This window comes from Homarus americanus, unplaced genomic scaffold (genome assembly GCF_018991925.1).
Source record: "Homarus americanus isolate GMGI-L3 unplaced genomic scaffold, GMGI_Hamer_2.0 scaffold5040, whole genome shotgun sequence".
NCBI lineage: Eukaryota > Metazoa > Arthropoda > Malacostraca > Decapoda > Nephropidae > Homarus > Homarus americanus.
In genome coordinates, this window is record NW_024750470.1 from 1 (window position 1) to 12,993 (window position 12,993).

Consider the following 12,993-nt stretch of genomic DNA (forward strand, 5'->3'; position numbering starts at 1 on the left):
CTAGAAGTTATGTATTGAAGTTGGAGGTGGGTGGACGGTGGGGAGGAGGGGGACGGTGGGGGAGGAGGGTGACGGTGGGGAGGAGGTGACGGGGGAGGAGGGTGGACGGTGGGGAGGGAGGGTGACGGTGGGAGGAGGGTGGACAGGGGAGGAGGGTGACGGTGGGGGAGGAGGGTGACGGTGGGGAGGGGAGACGGTGGGGAGGGGAGGGGGACGGTGGGGAGGAGGGGTGACGGTGGGAGGAGGGGTGGACGGTGGGGAGGAGGGTGACGGTGGGAGGAGGGTGACGGTGGGGAGGAGGGTGACGGTGGGAGGAGGGGTGACGGTGGGGAGGAGGGTGACGGTGGGGGAGGAGGGGTGACGGTGGGGAGAGGGAGGGTGACGGTGGGGTGGGGAGGGTGACGGTGGGGGAGGAGGGAGACGGTGGGGAGGAGGGTGACGTGGTGGGGAGGAGGGTGACGGTGGGGGGAGGAGGGGTGACGGTGGGGAGGAGGTGAGGTGGGGAGGAGGGTGACGGTGGGGAGGGGAGGGTGACGGTGGGGGGAGGAGGGTGACGGTGGGGAGGAGGGGACGGGGGAGGAGGGGTGACGGTGGGGGAGGAGGGTGACGGGGGAGGAGGGTGACGGTGGGGGGAGGAGGTGACGGTGGGAGGAGGGTGACGGGTGGGGAGGAGGGGTGACGGTGGGGAGGAGGTGACGGTGGGGAGGAGGGTGACGGTGGGGAGGAGGATGGGTGGGGAGGAGGTGACGGTGGGGGAGGGAGGTGACGGTGGGGAGGAGGGTGACGAGTGGGGAGGAGGGGGTGACGGTGGGGAGGTAAGACGGTGGGGAGGGAGGGGTGACGGTGGGGGGAGGAGGGTGACGGTGGGGAGGAGGGTGACGGTGGGAGGTGGGTGACGGTGGGGAGGAGGGGGACGGTGGGGAGGAGGGGTGACGGGTGGGGAGGAGGTGGGGTGACGGTGGGGGAGGAGGGGGGTGACGGTGGGAGAGGAGGGTGACGGGTGGGGAGGAGGGGTGACGGTGGGGAGGGTGACGGTGGGGAGGGGAGGGTGACGGTGGGGAGGAGGGAGGACGGTGGGGAGGAGGGTGACGGTGGGGAGGGAGGTGACGTGGGGAGGAGGGTGACGGTGGGGGAGGAGGGTGGACGTGGGGAGGAGGGTGACGGTGGGGAGGAGGGGCATGGTGGGGAGGAGGGTGACGGTGGGGAGGGAGGGGTGGACGGTGGGAGGAGGGTGGAGGGTGGGAGAGGTGACGGTGGGGGGAGGAGGGGTGACGGGGTGGGGAGGAGGGTGACGGTGGGGAGGAGGGGTGGGACGGTGGGGAGGAGGGTGACGGTGGGGGAGGAGGGTGACGGTGGGAGGAGGGTGACGGTGGGGAGGAGGATGGGGAGGAGGGGTGACGGTGGGGGAGGAGGATGGTGGAGAGGTGACGGGGAGGAGGGTGACGGGGGAGGAGGAGGTGGAGGGGGTGACGGTGGGGGAGGAGGTGACGGTGGGGGAGGAGGTGACGGTGGGGAGAGGCAAGGTGGGGAGGAGGGTGACGGTGGGGAGGAGGGTGACGGTGGGGGAGGGAGGCATTGGTGGGGAGGAAGACGTGATGGGAGGAGGGTGACGGTGGGGAGGAGGGGTGACGTGGGAGGAGGGGACGGTGGGGAGGAGGGGTGACGGTGGGGAGGAGGGTGACGGTGGGGAGGAGGGGGGAGGAGGGGAGGACGGTGGGGTGGTGGTGACGGGGGAGGAAGGTGATGGGGGAGGGGGGTGACGGTGGGGGAGGAGGGGTGACGGGGGAGGAGGGTGACGGTGGGGAGGAGGGGTGGCGGTGGGGGAGGAGGGTGACGGTGGGGAGAGGAGGGTGACGGTGGGGAGGAGGGTGACGGGGGAGGAGGGTGACGGTGGGGAGGTGGGTTGGACGGGTGGGAGGAAGGACGGTGGGGTAGGGGAGGGTGACAGTGGGGAGGAGGGTGGCAGTGGGGAGGAGGGGTGATGGGAGGAGGGGTGGGAGTGGGGGAGGAGGGTGACGGTGGGGAGGAGGAGGTGGGGAGGGGGTGGTGGGGAGGAGGGTGACGGTGGGGAGGTCGGTGACGGTGGTGAAGAGGGGTACGGGGGGGAGGAGGGTGACAGTGGGGAGGAGGGTGACGAGGGGAGGAGGGTGACGGGGGAGGAGGTGACAGTGGGGAAGAGGGGGTGACAGTGGGGAGGAGGGTGACTTGTGGGAGGGAGGGTATTTGCAGTGAGGTGACGGTGGAGATGGGGTGGTGGAGAGACCGGTTGTTATGGGGGGGGGAAGAAGAAGGGGAGGTGTTAGATGGGAGGGGGGAAAGGGGATGGGAAGGGAGGGTGGTGGGGAGGCTGTAGTGTCTGAATAACACCACAACACAAATAAAGAGAAAAAAAAAAAGGTTGAGGAAAAGGTAAGAGGAAAAGGCTGTAAATCACCACCTGCAAGACTGGTCCCTCAAGACCTCCTGGAATGGCAATAAGTGGAAAAAAAAACCGTGAAATATATAAATGTTAAATGATTTCTGGTGGAATTTTTTGTATTTTACGTCTTGGGCAAACTCCAATTAGGAAAAATCCATTAAATAATTTTCGAAGGGTTGAGAAATGGTGTAATTTAAAAAGCCTTAGAACACATGCTGGGTTTCACCAGTAAAGTAATTTTAATGGTGATAAAAAAACGCTTCATTGACAAGGCCTCAAAAATAAAGCTTTTCAATAAGACTTTAATGGAGTCCACAAAGGTCCTTAAAAAGTGTTTCATCAGATATCCAAAATGTCGCCTCATGAAAATTCCGACAAAAAGGCCAATTAATAACAGCTTCCCATATAGTGTTTTTTTTTTTAGATATTTCTGGGAAGGAAAGATGAGACAAGAGAAAAGAAACAAAATAGGAAAAATAAGGACAAATAAAAAAATCCTAAATCTTCAACACAAAAACTCGACTCGAAAGTATTTTGTGTTTCCTGAAAATAAAATAAATTAAAGATAGAATAAAAATATAACAACGGTAAACTGTCAGAAAAAAAAAATCATACAAGTACGAAAAATAAATCAATTAATAAATAAATAAAAATACCTGAATGACAGAATTAACTCAAAGAAGAACATGAAAAATGACCCAAAATCATAAATAAAAAAAATTCAGACAAACAAATTAAAAAGGTAAAAATAAAGACATAAAAACACTGGCGAAAAGAAATAATAAAAATCTCACAAAAATAAATAAATATAAAATCCTCAGGGACAGACCTAAAACAAAGTAAAAAAAAAACACAAAAAGAAAATAAAACAATCTGGCAAGCCATCAGCAGACAGACGGCCTTCAAAATGATTGAATTTACGTGTAAAATACCTATGGTGACAGAAGCCACACACTACATCCACTCACACTGAACCTGCTCTCACTACACCCACCACCTACTTGCTACACCCACCAACCTCACCACACCCACACTACACTTCACTCTCACACCACCTTACACTTCCACGTACCTCATTTCTCCACTCCTACAACCTCATACAGGATGTAGCTAAGAAAATTATGTTTGAAACCAGAATATTATTTTTCCTGAGGAAGTTATGTTCGTGAAGGATATTTACTTTTTCATTATTACATTGAAGGAATTATACTAACGGTTCACTCGGTCTGTTTTGAATTTCAACTGTTTTGTTCATAGACGGTTATAGTTAGCAACGGTTCTACCTGCAACTATTCTTTAACGTCAACGGTTTTAGCAAGACGAGTCAACGGGTTTCATAAGACGAGTCGACGTTTCAGATAAGAGTCAACGCGTTTCAGCAAGAATACAGTCGTCAACGGTTCCCAGAAAACGAGTGGTGGCACCGTTCCGCAGCAGAAATAACAGAACTAAACCCTATAATTACGGATTACGCACTTTTAATACCCCGTTAGAATTCTTTCCCCGATAAACTGTAGTCGAACACCTCTAACGCCAGTTGAGGGAAAACATTATAACGCAGGAATCTTTGAGATCAGCCCCAGCACCTCAATCTCCTCTGCATGGCCCACATGGTGTCTCAGCTGTGAAGGGAGGAAGGGAGGGAAAGAGGGTAGAAACAGTCTTATATAGTTACATACACGGGGAGGAAGAGGAGGAAAGTCGCCCTGTATGGTTACCAGACACACATTGTTATGAGAGGACGAGAGGCAGTGAACTTCCTCCACGTATGGTTGCTATGAAAGAGGGGGAGACGATGGACCCCCACGTATGGTTGGCAGAAAGAGGGGAGACGATGACCCCCACGTATGGTTGCTGCGAAAAGAGGGAGACGATGGACCCTCCACGTATGGTTGCTATGAAAGAGGGGAGACGATGGACCCCCCACGCATGGTTGCTATGAAAAGAGGTGACGATGGACCCTCCACGCATGGTTGCTGCGAAAGAGGGGGAGACGATGGACACCCCCACGTATGGTTACAGAAAGAGGGAGACGATGGACTTCCACGTATGGTTGCTGCGGAAAAGAGGGGAGACGATGGACCCCCACGTATGGTTAAGGAAAGAGGGGAGACGATGGACCCCCATGTATGGTTGCTAGGAGAAAGGGAAGACGACGGAATTCTCCTCCACATATAGTCACTATAAGAGGAGGGGACAGCACAAGTGGTCATATAACAGGTCAAGGAAGGAAAGGAAGAACAACCCAAACTTCAATAATACAAAAATGATATTTTTTTTTTCTCCAGCGAAAATGCACAAAAAATATATCCATTTATGATCCAGTCTCAACAACCTTGGTTGGGAACCGTCTATAAGAGCCGCTATATTAAACCTTATCATATAAACGTATAACAATGACTCCTTTATAACGCGACACATGACCTACTTTCGCTTACATATATCATCTAAATTACTATATTATATAACCTATTCACTGGTACATTACACCTACCAGGCATTAATTAGCATACGGTCTATATATACTATATTACATCAGTTTCATATATATAAAAATATAAATACCTTCCTATAATTATAATCTTCACTACAGCATCACCCAAGAAGGGCCAACAACCATTACTATAACAGGAGACCACCATTCCTTGTGTTTTCTGCCATTAATTCTCAAGGGCGTTTCCCCGCTTACTTTCACAACGTAATGATGGGATGGGATGGGATGATAGGATGATTTGATGGATAGGATGGAATGGGATGGGATAGATGATGGATGGATGGATGGATGGATGGATGGATGGGATGATGGATGGATGGATGGGATGGATGGATGGAATGATGGGATGGAATGGGATGGGATGGGATGGGATGACTTATTGGGTTATTATATTTAGGTGGGATTGGCTAAACTATATTAGCTTAATTTAGAAAAGATTAAGTCTGATCAATTTAAGTCAGGTTTGGTTAGACTGACTAAGATAGAGTTTTGTTACCCAATTTTTCAACTCACTTAAGGGGGAAACAACATAAAGTAACACTGAACACTTAAAACACTACTCAGCTTTAAGTCAGAACTCTAAAGTGACATTCTGGCCCTCCAGTGCCTAGATAGTGCCAGTGCTCCGTGAAAGACTATACCAGCACACATACGTACATATTGTATATGTATGCTATATCTATTATGTATGTGTATAAATGGAGTACATACATAATATACATACAGCATACATATATACATACATACATACATACATACATACATTCAAAGCCATATTATGTAATGTATGTGTGTGTGTGTGTGTGTATATGTGTCGTTATGTGCTTTGTATGTATAGATAAACACATCAGCTGGTTAATGGTTCGCAGGATAATGTGGCAGTTACTTAACAAGAGGAGAACAGGAGAAGAATAAGAGAACAAAAGGAGAACAAGAGATGAACAAGAGGACAGAAGAAAAGAGGAACAGAGAGAGAGAGGAGAGAGAGAGAGAGAGAGAGAGAGAGACCAATAATCAAATACAGAAGCAGTAAAGGCGGATGACGTCACCCGCCTCCCCACCTCCTCCTCCACGCTGCTTTAAGGCACCTCCCCCACATCTCCCCACCTCGTCCTCCTCACCCTTTGTCTCCCTCCCTCACTTCCTCCTCACCATTACTCTCTCCTCCACACCCTCTTGCCATCACTTTCCTCTGTCTCACCCATCTTCCCTTCCTTATTTCTCTACGGAGATTAGCGTTAATCAAGTACCACATTGCCCTCTTCCCATCCTCCTGCCTTCTTTCTTCTTCCTTTTTCTCCCTTTTCCTGGTTTATCTTCCTTTATTTCTGCTTCCATTCTCCCTCCATTTCTTCTTCCACTCTCTCACTTGTTCTCTTTATTCTCCTTGTCTTATTTCTACCCTCCTTCCTTCCTTCCATCTATCCTCAGTCCCCAACCTCCTCCTTTCTCCCCCATCTTCTACGGTATCACTGTTGATTCAAGACTTCATAATCCTCCTTCTTCGATCTTTTCCTTCCTCACCCCCACCCATTCAAACCTATCCTCACTGCTTTCTTCTTCTTTTCTCCCTGTCTTCCCACTTCTTCCTTCCACGCCTCTCTTCCTCCCACCTCCGGCCTCAACCTCATCTACGGACCTATATTGATGGTGCCTCACCACCCCCCTCTATCCCCTAGGGAGTGGGAGAAGCTCTAGTGAAACCTCAACCCTCCCCCGAGGTGGTCTAAGGAACCCCCACTAGAGCCTACCGGAAACGTCACTTAAAATCCTTAAAAAAGACGCGAATACGATTTCTCTTCAGTCCACGAAAGGAACCTTAAAAAAATGCGAAAGTCTTTAAGGTACTGACTGAATCGGGAACCTTTAAGGAACCCTAAAATAAGTAAGGCATCACCACTGGAGCCTTTAAGGAACCCTAAAATAAGTAAGGCATCACCACTGGAACCTTTAAGGAACCCTAAAATAAGTCAGGCATCACCACTGGAACCTTTAAGGAACCCTAAAATAAGTAAGGCATTACCACTGGAACCTTTAAGGAACCCTAAAATAAGTAAGGCATCACCACTGGAACCTTTAAGGAAACCTGAAATAAGCCAGGCATCACCACTGGAACCTTTAAGGAACCCCCCGGTGCCCCATAGACGACCCCTAGATATATCCCGTAATTCCCCAGATACCCCGTAGATGCCCCAAGATACACCAAAAAGACCCCAGAGATGCCCCAGATATACCCCAGACTCCAGATATACCCCGTAGACCCCTTAAGTTACCCAGTAGAAGCCCAAACATACCACGTAGAGCCCTCCCCCCACCCCAGAAGTGCTTCGGAGGCCCACAAAAGGAGGAAGGAAAACCCCAGAGTCAAGCGCACTTCACACGCACCGGTGCTAAGGTCCTGTGTACCCGCCCACCTACCATGGATCATACATACTTAGGTACAGACACACATACATACATACATACATACATAAAGGTATATCAACACAATTATAATCTCAGACACTTGATCCAATAAAATCTCTCTCTCTCTCTCTCTCTCTCTATCTCTCTCCCATGATCAGGTAGACCCAGAATAGTACGTAATCCTCCGCTCTCAGTGATGCAGCAGGAGGTGGCTGACGTCTTCAAGAGTCCGGTGGTTAAACCTGGGTTATGTAAGAGACGTGAGTAATATATATACCCGGGTTATGTAAGAGACGTGAGTAATATTTATTTTTTTTCACAAACTTTTTAAAACTCGTGTGTTTACGGGTTTTTTTAATGTTTAATTAATGTTATCGTTTAAAGGTGTTATGTTAGTAGTATTAATTATAGTTTTGGATTACGTGAAGGTTAAACACGCCCTAACGCTACCTGGAGGGAGGTTAAGTTAGAGTTGGTTAGATTTTAGGTGTTTTAATCGTCAGGTGAAAGAAGCTGGAGTGCCTAACCTTCAGGTAATCCGAAATTTTTCCTTAGATTAATTACATTAGATTAGGTCAGATTAGGTTAATTAGCGTTAGCGTGTTTTAACCATCAGGAGAAATAAGCTCTGGTGGCTAATTATCGTTCGTGTGATCATAATTTATCCCCTACAAAAGGATAAAACTCGAATAGCAGCAATTATACTCCACACACACACACACACACACACACACACACACACACTACTATTACTACTACTACTTTGCTGTCAACCCGGAATCGAGCATGACGATCAACCATACGTTGCACATGTGGAGGGCTACATCTAGTGCGGGAGTGGCGGCGGCAGCGTCTTTCTGGCGCTGGCGCTTGTCTGCCTCGGTTTGCAGTCGGGCTAAGTCGACAGTGTTAACACCTTCTCGTGTGGTGATCCTCCAAGAGTTGCCATGTGGAGTATCGTCTCCCAGGTAAGGGGGTCGATTCGGCACCTTTTCAGGTGCCCGCCAGCGTTACGTTTACTATTCGTTAGGTGACTGTAAAGTAGCTGCTTTGGCAGTCTACTGTCGTCCCTGCGGGTAACATGGCCAGTCCAACGCCGTTGTTCATGGATAATGGTAGCCTCGATGCACACACACACACACATGCGCGCGTGCACACACACATGCGCGCGCAGAGAGGCAATAAAGTTACAATGTAAACATCCTTCACTACTCATAATGTTTATCGGTTTCTTAAAGTTTAATGTTTGTGTTCTGGTATGTTATGTTTACTTATGTTTTCTATCTCACCTCTTTGTGGACCTTTAAAGTAAGGGTGGGGAGGAGGTAGTGGTGGGGAGGAAGTAGTGGTGGGGAGGAGGTAGTGGTGGGGAGGAAGTAGTGGCGGGGAGGAGGTAGTGGTGGGGAGGAGGTAGTGGTGGGGAGGAGGTAGTGGTGGGGAGGAGGTAGTGGGGAGTCGAAGCTGGAAATACTCGTATTACACGGAAAAGATTTGATGACGGGGAGGGAAGGAAGCGACGTTGAGTTAAATGAGGAAGAGAAGCGAGGAGAGGTGTGGATATCTTGAAGGAGGATAGGAAAGGGAGGAGGATGATGGGGATGGGGATGATGATGATGATGATGGGGAGGCAGCAAGCGAAGCACTGAAGAGCTAAGTTGATTGTGTAGCGACTGATTGTGTTGAATGTGAGGGGACTAACTGATGCGTCTATAATTAATACATAAAAAGTCCTTTGGCTGAAGTAGTAATTTCCTTAACCGTTATTAAGTTGAGTCGTGGCACACCTACTCACCACCACCAAGGGACCTCACCACCACCAAGGACCTCAGTAACACCAAAGCCTCAGCACCACCAAAGACCTCACCACCACCAAGGACCAGGAGGGAGGAAAAAGCGGCTCAGATGAAGTGTGGGGAAATTTAGGTCAACAGCCGTAGTCTCCCACTTCAGCAGGTCAAGCACTCTGAGGTCATCACCCCCCACACCCCCTCCAAGAGTCACCTGATCCAACACTGCGTAAGGTGAACGATAAAATATGTCAAGAGGTGTAAGATGCACGGAGAAAACCCCAAGTCCCAGAGTGTTTGTTTTGGTTCCATATTTTAAGAGTTTGTCTATTATGATGAGTCAATATTGAGTGAAGCCTTGACTACTACGGAATAACAATGGAATCTATATATATAATTAATTGGGTTAAGCATATCATCATTAAGGTGTTGTGAGGTGTACCCGGATGAGTCATAATTATTAACAATAGGAAAAACTCCACAATATTGTAATAACATGAAAATCTCTATTGTGTTTCTATAGCTTTCTCAACACCCCTACACGCCGCCTCACTCACTCACTCACTCACAATTAAATCACTCACGAAAGAAAATATCTATACACTGGCGCAGCACTTTAAGATGAACTTGTAATTAAAGGAATATTATTTACATACATCTCCACAGCTGTCCCAGAACAACAACAGCAGTGTACAGCTCCTGTTCCTCACAAGGATTGACCTCATTAGAAAATGTCACACAGCTCGGTCACCAGCGTTACTACACCAACATAAATACTGGTGATGAATCATCCTCGGTCACAAGAGTAATGACACCGCTGCTGACACACACATACACACTGCTGCCCACACACACACACACATACACACTGCTGCCCACACACACAACCTGAAGCTGGCGATGACGCAGTCCCATGGCTCGATGTTAAATGTAAACAAATCCACGTGGCATTGTTGACAGTGTGCGACCCATCATCTTCGCCTTTATACACAAACACAACAGATTGGACTCATGGCTCGTGTCGTACCCGGATGCTTCCTAAAATAATATACTATTCTACACAGATAGATAATAACCTTAAGACAATATGTATATAACTGACAAGATATAACATGAGCTCTATTACAGTAAACATGGGTGTAAGTGGCAACGGACGCTGAATGTTGTGTTGGGTCACCTGAACATTAATCACCCTAACACTACCTGAGGGTTAGATTACGTTACGATAGCGATAGAGTTGTTAATCTTCAAGTGAAATAAGCTGAGGGGAAGAATCTTTAGGTGATCCGTTTTGCTGCAAGATATAGTACTCTCTCTCTCTCTCTCTCTCTCTCTCAGACAGACAGACAGACAGAGACAAACAGGCACACACACACTGACCCAAACATGACTATAGATAAGTAGTGGCTGGTGAACCTAAGACGCAGGTATTGTGTCATCGGCATTAAAAGAGACCCGCCAACGTTGACTCACATCCAGCACTCATTAGTTCCCTCCCACCATTAACTCTCTCAAACGATCATTACTATAATATTGTACAGCCATGACAACACGACCACCCCAACCCCTCAACTACTGGGTAGGATTGGTTAAAGGAGCCCTACCTTAACCTAACTTAGCTTGACCTAACTTAACCTAACCTAACTTGACCTAATCATAACCTAACAACTTAAGCTAACCTAACTTTGCTTAACCTAACCTAATTTGACCTGATCTAAATTGACCTGACCTAACTTGACCTAACCAGACTAGACCTAACCTGACTTGACCTATCCTGACTTGACCTATCCTGACTTGACCTAACCTAACCTAACTTGACCTGACCTAACTTAGCTAACTGTAAATGGGACCCAAATTAACCTAATCAGTTGTAATGGTTTAGTTTGTTTTGGGTTAGAGTCTATTAGGATTGGATCAGAGTTGGGGGCCTATTATGACTGGGCCCTGCATGACTGGAGGCCCTGTTGACTGAGGCCCGTATGACTGAGGCCCCAGGATGGCTGGGGGCCCTGCATGACTGGAGGCCTGTATGGCTGGGGGCTCTGGTGGCTGGGGGCCCTGCATGACTGGAGGCCCTGTATGGCTGGGGCCTGTGTGGCTGGGGGCCCCATGACTGGAGGCCCTGTATGACTGGAGGCCCTGTGACTGGAGGCCCTGCATGACTGGAGGCCCTGTATGACTGAGGCCCTGTGACTGGGGCCCTGTGTGACTGAGGCCCTGTATGACTGGGGGGGCTCTGTTGGCTGGGGGCCCTGTATGGCTGGGGGGCCCTGTATGACTGGGGGCCCTGATGACTGGAGGCCCCCGTATGGGCGGCTCTGAGGCTGGGGGCTCTGTATGACTGGGGCCCTGGCGACTGGGGGGCCCCTGCATGACTGGAGGCCCTGGTGTGTAAGGGCTTTCTGTATGACTGGGGGCTCTGTATGACTGGAGGCCCCTATGACTGGGGGCCCTGCAGGACTGGAGGCCCTGTTGGCAAGGGCTCTGTGGACTGGGGGTTCTGTCGACTGGAGGCCCTGTATGGCTGGGGGGCCCCTGCATGACTGGAGGCCCTGTATGGCTAAGGCGCCTGTATGACTGGCTCTGTATGACTGGGAGCCCCTGGCTGGCTGGGGGCCCGCATGACTGGAGGCCCTGGGTGGCTAAGGGCTCTGGCAGACTGGGGGCCTGTATGACTGGGGGCCTCTGTATGACTGGGGGCCCTGCATGACTGGGGCCCTGTATGACTGGGGGGGCTCTGTAGGCTGGGGGCCCTGCATGACTGGAGGCCCTGTATGGCTAAGGGCTCTGTATGGACTGGGGGTCAGGCTGGCTGGGGGCCCTGTATGACTGGAGGCCCTGTATGACTGAGGCCCTGTGATGACTGAGGCCCTGTATGACTGGAGGCCCTGTATGACTGAGGCCCTGTATGACTGGGGGCCCTGTGGCGACTGGGGGCCCCAGGCGATCAGGCTCTGTATGGCTGGGGGCCCTCAGGCGGCTGGGGGCCCTCGTATGACTGGGGGCCCCTGATGACTGGAGGCCCTGTATGGCTAAGGGCTCTGTATGGCTGGGGCTCTGTGATGACTGGAGGCCCGGTGGACTGGGGGCCGCTCCGATGACTGAGGCCCTGTATGGCTAAGGCTCTGTATGACTGGGGTCTGTGACTGAGGCCCTAGGTGATCAGGGGGGCCCCATGACTGGAGGCCCTGTATGGCTAAGGGCTCTGTATGACTGGGGGTCCTGTATGACTGAGGCCCTAAGTGGCTGGGGCCCTGCATGACTGGAGGCCCCTGGTGGCTAAGGGCTCTGTGCGATCAGCCCTGTGTGACTGGCCCTGTATGACTGGGGCCCTGCATGACTGGGGGCCCTGTACACTGGGCTCTCTGGCTGGGCTGGGGGCCTGCATGACTGGAGGCCCCAGGCGGCTAAGGGCTCTGGAGACTGGGGGCCTCTGTGCGACTGGGGCCCCATGACTGGGGGCCCTGCATGACTGGGGGCCCTGTATGACTGGGGCTCTGTATGGCTGGGGCTCTGGGATGAGCCCCAGGCGACTGGGGCTTCTGGCTGGCTGGAGGCCCTGGGTGGCTGGGGCCCTGCATGACTGGAGGCCCCAGTATGGCTGGGGGCCCTGCATGACTGGAGGCCCTGTATGGCTAAGGGCCTCTGTGTGGCTGGGGGCCCCGGCATGACTGGAGGCCCTGTGTGGCTAAGGGCTCTGTATAGCTGGGGGCCCTGCATGACTGAGGCCCTGTATGGCTGGAGGCTCTGTATGACTGGGGGCCCTGTATGACTGGGGCCCATGGCTGGGGGCCCTGCATGACTGGAGGCCCTGTGGCGGCTGAGGCTCTGTATGGATGGGGGTTCTGTATGACTGGGGGCCCTGTATGACTGGGGCTCTGTATGGC

The 12,993-nt window shown here is 51.2% G+C and overlaps 2 protein-coding genes across 2 annotated transcripts; both read right to left on the reverse strand.

The window, feature by feature from the left end:
• Positions 1 to 11,020: 11,020 nt before the first annotated feature.
• On the reverse strand, positions 11,021 to 11,647 carry LOC121854076 (basic salivary proline-rich protein 4-like). Its single transcript, XM_042348466.1, has one exon. It carries the CDS (start codon positions 11,645 to 11,647, stop codon positions 11,021 to 11,023), a length of 627 nt encoding a protein of 208 aa, XP_042204400.1.
• A 738-nt stretch (positions 11,648 to 12,385) lies between these two features.
• Positions 12,386 to 12,889, reverse strand: LOC121854078 (proline-rich protein 2-like). The gene has a single exon (XM_042348467.1). It carries the CDS (start codon positions 12,887 to 12,889, stop codon positions 12,386 to 12,388), a length of 504 nt encoding a protein of 167 aa, XP_042204401.1.
• Positions 12,890 to 12,993: the final 104 nt, after the last annotated feature.